Source organism: Mus pahari, chromosome 14, assembly GCF_900095145.1.
Source record: "Mus pahari chromosome 14, PAHARI_EIJ_v1.1, whole genome shotgun sequence".
NCBI lineage: Eukaryota > Metazoa > Chordata > Mammalia > Rodentia > Muridae > Mus > Mus pahari.
Window position 1 is genome coordinate 31153449 of NC_034603.1, and position 8319 is coordinate 31161767.

The following is an 8319-nucleotide window of genomic DNA, read 5'->3' on the forward strand; positions in this document are numbered from 1 at the left end:
CCTGCCTCTGCCTCCCGAGTGCTGGGATTAAAGGTGTGTGCCACCACGCCCGGCTGTATCCCATTTTTTAATGGAGTTATTTGAATTTCTGGAGTCCAGCTTCTTGAGCTCTTTGTATATATTGGATATTAGTCCCCTATCAGATCATAATTGTATAAATTTAACATATCCAGATTTCAAGTTTCACTTCATTTGTGAGATCTAGAGGTAATTCACATGGTGTTTGTTGAAAGATCTTAGAACTGGAGAGGGAGACCCAGTGTAGTGTCTGCTCTAGTCTTCTACCTCAAGACAGTGTATTCTGGGGGACTCCTCCTAGCCACAGTAGGCCACAGCTCTGGGACCTTGAACTTGTGTCTTCTACTTCATCTCACTGAGCTAGATGGGTTGTAATGTAGCAGGAAACATCAACTTTATTGAAGAATGATCCTCCAGAAAAGCCACAGTGTCAGACACACATTAGTGGTGGTTGTTTGACGTGAAATTGGCCCCCCAGACATCACCGCATCGCCTCAACTGAGAAAGAAACCGGCGGCATGTATTGTGGTGATGAAGGATCACAAGTCTGGAGCCAGGGCTCCAGGGCTGTGACCCACAGACTCACCAAACACCTCTGGAAATCTCTGTCCGAGCAATCAAGCTAGGTTAGTTGTGCTTGCCCTTCTTTCTTCTGGAAAGGCTGCCAGTTCACCTCTGGAAAAGCCTTATGGGAAACTCCAGTAGCGATTCCCTGACTCTGCACCTGAAAGAGTTCTCTTGAACTACTGGGAACTCATAACAGGGACGTCTGATTCAGCCAGTCACCACAAGTTTCCTACTCCCTATGCAAAATACCTGGGACCAGAAATATTTAAAATTTAGGCTTCTTTCAAAATCTTTAAGCTTTTCACATACACAGTGTTGGCCATGAGACCCAAGTCTAAATGTTGAATAGTCCCATGCACTAGGGCAGATGAAGCCTGGGGGGTAGTTTTATATTGTCTCTTTAGTAAATTTGTGCATAAAAAGGCATTTCTTGGTATGGCATTTTCTACTTGGAATGGAGAACTCAAAAGTTTAAGCTGGCTTAAAAGTTTTCTTATTTTGGAATGTTTTACGTGGAGGGTTTAGGTAAAGGGGCACTTGACATCTTTAAATAATCCAGATCTCATAACTTTGAATGTTGTGCTACACATGATGCAAGCGTCTTTTGATGACAGGGTCCTTCTGTGTACCCCGGGCTGGTCATAAACTCACCTTGATCCTTCTCCAGGTTTGGATTTATGGGTGTCTGCCACCACCAGGTGGTGTGTGTACTTTTAAGGTCTTGCACACCAACTTGTTACTGCCTAAGAAGACAGATCACTCACCTTCGGTTCTCTCCTTTGGCGAGAGTAGGGTGGACATGGTACAGCCCATCTGGTTGACCCTGTACATGCCCCCCCCCCCCGCCACAGGAAGCTCAGCTTACTTCCTCTCTCATCCCATCTAAAGTCAGGTTAACTTGCAGCAGACGTTGAGCTCTGGGATACCCTCCTTTGCCTGAGTTTCAGTTGAAAGTTTAGAGGTTCGCTGAACATCTTTGAGGGTTGACAACAGTGAGAACATGGGAGCCTCAATACGATCTGGTGATTTGATATAATACAGATGGCTGAGACCGAAGGCCTCAAAAGATGAAAAGATGGCTCGTCAAAAGATGGCTTGGTCCAGACTGACCAAGAAAAAGATAGAATTAGCAGACAACATGGCATGCCCTTCATCCGTAGCACCTGCTTTCTGTAAGAGCACCCCAATCTCTGACAGCCATCACTGGGGTCTCTTTGGGGGGTGCTAACTTACTGAATACTGGTTATGAACTATTATTTTTAGAATATAGTAGCAGGGTTCCAACAAGCCCTTCAGAGGCCCATATTTGAGGGGGGAGAGGGGTGACCTTTGAATATTGGGAAGCAACAGACATTACCTAAACCCTCAAGCACATATACACAGAGATGTGCCTTGGTTACTATGGGTTACTATGTCTCAGTAAGTAGAAACTATCTTCTAAATCAAAGATGCATTCGACACACACACAGCAACTGCTGAGGACCCCGCACCCTGCACCCCGCACCCTGCACCCCTCACCCCACACCCCTCACACTGCACACTGCAGTGTGGACTGTTTCTACTCATGATGGTGGCTAGCTGGGAGCTGTCTCACACCGCCACTTCCTGCTACTGTCCCCCTTGTGATGGAGAACTATACTACACACCAACAGCCAGCCCAGGGGAAGCTCCAAAGTCTAAGTGTGAACTACAGTTTTTTGCTAGCCCTGTATTACTTTTTTTGTCGTGAAGTTGAAAATTACAACTTAGATTATACAAGTCCTGAATTGTCTGCTAGCTTAAGCAGCACATTTGGGAGAATTTAAAAAAAAAAAGAAAAGAAAGAAAGAAAGAACTTGGAAGGCAGTTCAGTATATTTTAAATGGCACTTAACTCCTAGTAGCACATACCTTTCCCATATCCCTTTCCAGAAATGTCCAGGGTTGGATAAGAAAAGATGGCTTGTCAATTGTTTTTTTAAAATGCAGGAATGAACTGTTTCTACCAGGTTGGTGGCTCAGCCAGCCAATCCGGCTTCCTTGTCCCCACATGCCCTATGGCAGGTCCTCCTGGCCATTCCCAAGCTTGTCTAACCAGGTGTTCCTTCCCCCAGAATGGCTGCAGTCTGTCCAGGCCACCATGATCCTGTCTGTCATCTTCAGCGTCCTGTCTCTGTTCCTGTTCTTCTGCCAGCTCTTCACTCTCACCAAAGGCGGCCGGTTTTACATCACTGGATTCTTCCAAATCCTCGCTGGTAAGTTGTCGTTCATATGGGTCTTGAAGGATGTGTTCCCCAAGTAATGGATGTTTGTGAATTGGACTATTGGATGTTTATCCTGAAACATTTCCTCTCTGTGTCTCTCTGTGTGCCTTTCTGTCTCTTTTCCCCCATGATCTCATCTCACACACACACACACACACACACACACACACACACACACACACACACACACCATACATATTTGAAATTACAAACGTCCCATTGCTCTGCGGAATGAGACATACACATAAAAGAGTCAGGCGCTCTAGTGGAAAAGCTTCCAACATGTCAGATCTATCACCGGGAGTGACGCTTACAATATTGGCACGTCATTAGAGGTAAATGCCGAGGCAGGCTCTTTTCTACTAAATATCATTTTAGTGAGTAGTCACCAAGTCTAGACACTACACTTGATCTTAGCCAGAAGGTCTAGGAGACGAGCCATAAGGTCCAGCGATAAGGACCCGACCCATGTGACCCAAGTGGCCTCTGGGTTAGGACCTTCCCTTCATGCGGACATTCTTCGAGTTCCCCCGAAGTGTTCAGAAGTCTATGTACTGTGGTACTTGCTTTTACACCTTTGCTTCAACTCTGAGCTCAATGTGAACATTCTAGAACACTGCCTCGGATGCCCCTGGCTTTAAAAGCACGTGCTTTGCTTGTACTTAGGCCCTTTGAGTCTAGCTACTCCTCTCTCATGAGACTCGTTTTCAGCCACGAGTCGTCAGCTGAGTGGCCCTTACGTAAATAAGCTATCTGCAGTTGGAAATGGTGAAGTGAAAGCGGCTGGGATTTCCTAAGAGTGCTCTGTGCCCAGTCGTTAACTCCTGTCAAAATGATCTGAAGGGAGCTCTCCTAGGAATCTTGGGTTTCCAGAATGTTCATTGAAATTGCTGGTAGAACTTTCTACTCAAATTGAAAACCAAGGACTGGGGCTTTATCTACAGACCTCAGATTCTCTCAGATCACCTCAGATTCTCTCAGAGTGTGAGAATTCTAAGTCAACCTTGTGGGCTTTCCCTCCCCAGATCATGGTGTTTATGAACAAGGTAGGAGATAGGGGTAGCATGGGTGGAGGTGAGAATTAGTACATACTTGGAAAATAATAGTTTAACGTCAAGGAAGAATTCAGAATAACTCAAGCGTCTGGAGAGGGAAAGAGAGAGAGGTGGAGAAGGAGGCAGAGGAAGGAAGAAGTAGTCTCATGGTGGCATGTGAAACCCGAGTGTGGCTACCACAGTGGACAGCTACGTTCAATGAAGGGCAGGTCTTCAGAGCACTGAAGCACATTAAGTGGAGAGCAATAGAGAATCCATTGAGTTTCAGAAGATACTGTTACAGGGAGTCATCGCTGCTTCATTTTTGAAAATTTATTTTTAATGTTTTAAGCTGTTATCTCTCTCTTTTTATTTGTTTTATGTGTATGGAAGTTTTTCAGAATGTATGTATGTAAAGCATGTGCATGTGTAGTGCTGAGGCAAGTCAGAAGAAGGCATTGCATCCTCTTAAACTGGGAGTTAGAGATGGTTGTAAGCCCCCGTGTCTGTGCTGCGATTGAACCTGGCTCCTCTGCAAGAGCAGCCAGTGCTAAGTCGAGGAGCCACCTCTCCAGGCCCTACAGCTTCCTTTGGAAGGGCATGCTGTGGTCTGTATGGATCATACTTGTGAGTTGGAGCTTAGGGGAAGCACAGGAGACCACGGAGGGGGCTCTTCTGTTGCCTGGACCTTCATCCAAGTCACAGCAGCTCTCTCGGCTTGGCTGCATCATCGCCAGAGTCTCTGGGTGAACTGTATTTCTCGATCACACACCTTTTTAGCCTGGCAGTTTTCCTGCAGGGGTAACAGAAAAGCCCCTCCGCATCCGTTTATCTGAATCAGGGCGAGATGGCTTTACCCTGCAGAGCCTCGGGCAGTACCATTGTGTGGGCTCTCTCCCTGGTGACCCGATGGGGAGCTATTCATGCCCTTATCTTTCTGTGAGGTCTCCCAGGACCTTTCTTTTGGCAGCAAAGCCACTCATGAACTGTGAATTCTTCTAAACCTCTTAGGGGAGAATGTCCTGCCCCTGCTTCTAGATCTTGGAGTCATTTCTGTTCCTACACATTGGTATCCTTTCCTTTGCTGTGTTGGGTCAGGCTTACTAGATGAGAGAACATGAAGGAAACCACACGAACAGAAAGTTAGAAGTGAAGAGATGTGTGCTTTAAAGTCCAGCAGCTAACTAGCTCCAGGCAGGCACGTGGAAGACCCTCAAACCCCCGACTGGTGCCGACTGGCGCCACTGTGTCCCTGTGGCAGAATCCAGCTCAACTCAGATATGTAGGTATCTTAGCAAACTTGGGAGCCATAGCTTGTGTCCCAAGTCAGGTCCAGCCACCTTTCCTCAATAAGCCAGTCTATAAAGGACCACATTAAAAGTGGAAAGCAGATCTATTCAATGTGGCCACGCTGGGGAGAGGGACAAAAAGATCCAGTGCCCATTTCCCCCTGGTCTGCCTTCAGGGTACTTACTCCTGAAGCAGCATCAAAGTTTAAATAGAAGGCTGTGGATGTGCACTTCTCAGCATCCCCAGTCAGGGAGTGGCCTCACCTACCACTGACCCATCATTATCTGGGTTCCAGACTCATCTTGTAAGGTGTTCTGACAAGTCCATAGAACCCTGTGAAATCTCTGTCAGGGAAGTGAGCTCTCCCCCTGCTGGGGCCTTTTCCTTCTCGCAGCATGAGATTTCTAGAGAAATTCCCATTTCCTTAGGGTCCATTGTTTCAACTGTCCTAGAGTCAGACTGAAGGACTCAAGTGTCTCTTTAGAGTATCTTCATTCCTGCCAGGCTGGTCCTAATTACTGTGGTTGAGGGGGACTCCTGAGGGAGTCTCATTGTTTCTATTTGTGTCATTTCTTCACACACACACACACACACACACACACACACACACACACACGGTGCAGGGGGAGAAGGAAGGGAGAGAGAGAAGGGACAAACAGAGCAAAATAATTGATGGGGAGGTTAGTGTACTCGCCATGGACCTGTCTGTTTTGAGTGATTCAAAGGTAGTGTAAGCCAGACACCACATATAGAAACCCTTCTCTGTGATCCATCACCGACTTTTCACCCGCCATGCCCACATGGCAGCGCAGCAATGGTATGGGCACCTATCTGGGCAGCAGTGGTCATTTGGAAACAGGACCAGAGGCTCCAGAGTCTAGCCTGCTGGATAGTAGCAGCTCTTCAAGCATCCTGTGGCTCTAACGATACTGATGCAAGTGAGCTGATCTATGGCTGTGTCCTCCACCGTCAACTTCTCTGAATGGGCTTCTGGGGTCTGCTTTCTTGCTGGCTTCTCTGTGGCTTCTGTCCCTGCCTCCTCAGTACAGATGCTCTGCACAGGCCTCCCAGGTCCTGGGGAGTCTTTCATTGGCTGAACGTCACCACTGCTTTCTGAACTCGATGACTAGATCTACTGCTAAGTTGTCTTTCCTCGGCTGCTGAGTTGTCAGGTCCCAAGGGTATGCACAGTCGATGGCCCTGTTCCACTCTCCTTCCTCCTCTTCCTCTTCCTCCTCTTTCCGCCCTCCCCCAATGTCCAGTCCACCCCCTGGCACTGCTGTGGTGTGGTGTCCTCCGTGGGTGCTGTGCCTATTCTTTTCTCTGTACTCAGTGATGCACTGCACCCGTGTACACATCTACCCCTGCACCTCCTCCCTCCCACCCCGTGCCCACCCCCTAAACCCCATTTCTGCTCAGCTGCTGGAGTGATCTCTCTTTTTCCTTTTGGGGTTTTTCATTAAATGTTATTATTATTTTATTGTCAGTGTTTGGCTGTTTAGCCTGCATGCATGTGTGTGCCTCACTTGTGTGCCACTGTAGTAGAGACCTGAAGAAGATGTCAGATCCCTTCAGGAACTGGAGTTAAACGGTCATGTGGGTGCTGAGAATTGTACCCAGGTTCTGTGAAAAGAGCAAGCACTCTTATCGGCCGAGTCATCTCTCCTGGCTCTGTTTTTATTTTTGAATCATGATGCGGCTCAGGCTGATCCCCTGAGATGCTTGGTATCAGCCTCCTGAGCGTCGGGATTATAGACCTGTGCTGTCTCATCTGGCCTTGGGGATAGCTTCCCAGCACCTGAGCCTGTTCATGTTCCTCCCTTGCTGGAGATCCCTGCACAGCTTCCCTTCCCTGTCCCCTTGCCATGCCTCTCTGGCCCTGGATGAGATCCAGCCTCCCATCATGTCCCGCCGGTCGCCACCCGCTGGTAGTTTTTGATGCTTTCTCCCAGCCTTAGCCTTGACCTGGTTCCTCTTTTTGGAGTTTCCATCCTGCCTGTCTTCACCTGGCCACCTCTTCCACGCCTCTAAGACCCAGCTGAATTACGTCATCCCTCAAGGCCTCTGTTCTGCTGTGTGGAGCTCAGTCCATCTGATCTTTCAGGGTACTGGAGCATTCCTCTTTTCTACACTATTTAGTAGTGAAAGGGGTGTCTGTCTTTTGGGCAGGCATCCCGGGAAAGTTGGAACCTTGTCTCATCTATCCTGGTACTTTCACTGTCTAGGACAGTGTGGGCATATAGTAAGCACCCTTTATTTGCCGAAAAGAACCCAAAGAGATGGAGATGATGAGGAATTACCAAGAGTTCCTCAGTTGGCTCTGTAGTGTCTTATTCCAAAGGTTCTGAGTTTGAATTGCTTGGCTGGGATTGCCATTGCTATTCAATGGCCGGAGATATTCTCTTTCAAGGGCTTAGGAAGTGTGTGCGGAGGGTTGTCGCAGACCCAGCCACTGTGAGGCAGATACAAACTGCTACGGCTTGAATGTTCAATGTTATTATGTTGGTGTTGTCTTAATTTGACCTTCGGGCAGACTTGGCACTCTCCCAGGGACCTTACTTACCAGTAGGTACCTAAATGGCACATCTCTACCAGCTGGGTAAGAAGTCACTCTTGGTCATGGATGGAAACTGATGTTTCTCTTTGCCAGGGAATGTAGACACAGCTGGTTCACATGGCTGCAAAGGCACTCACTATTTATGCCCATGGCCAGGAGATGCCTCATGCAGAAGCCCTGTCCAAATGATAAGCATCATATTCTCTCTCTCTCTCTCTCTCTCTCTCTCTCTCTCTCTCTCTCTCTCTCTCTCTCTCTCTCTCTCTCTCTCTCTCTTTCTCACTTAGCTCCTTTTTTGTGGTATGCTTCCCTCTTTATGGCCCTGTCCCCATTAGCTAGGCCACAGGCAGCCCAAGACAAAGCCTGTCTTCCTCTCTCTTTCCCTATTTCCCTTTCATCCTTCCCTCCTTCTCTACCTCCCTTGTGTCCCCCTCTCTTTTCTTGTTTGCTTCCTGTCTTGGTTTTCTTGTGTCTTAAGATGGAGTCCCACAGTCTAGCCCAGGGTGGCTTTGAATTCAAAGTCTCCCTGCCTCAGCCTCGCAAGATGCTGAGACATTGATGCCTGTGTCACAAATGCCTAGTTTTTCCTTTCCTTTCCTTTCCTTTCCTTT

The 8319-nt window shown here is 47.8% G+C and overlaps 1 protein-coding gene across 4 annotated transcripts in view; it reads left to right on the forward strand.

Annotated features, from left to right (window-relative positions):
- The window catches only part of Pmp22 (peripheral myelin protein 22), a 32435-nt gene that overhangs the window by 21194 nt on the left and 2922 nt on the right, over window positions 1-8319 (forward strand). For all 4 annotated transcript variants that reach the window (XM_021212510.1, XM_021212513.1, XM_021212509.1 and 1 more), the window contains exon 4: window positions 2678-2818. In XM_021212510.1, coding sequence (XP_021068169.1) covers window positions 2678-2818 — 141 coding nt within the window. The remainder of the gene's footprint in view (window positions 1-2677; window positions 2819-8319) is intronic.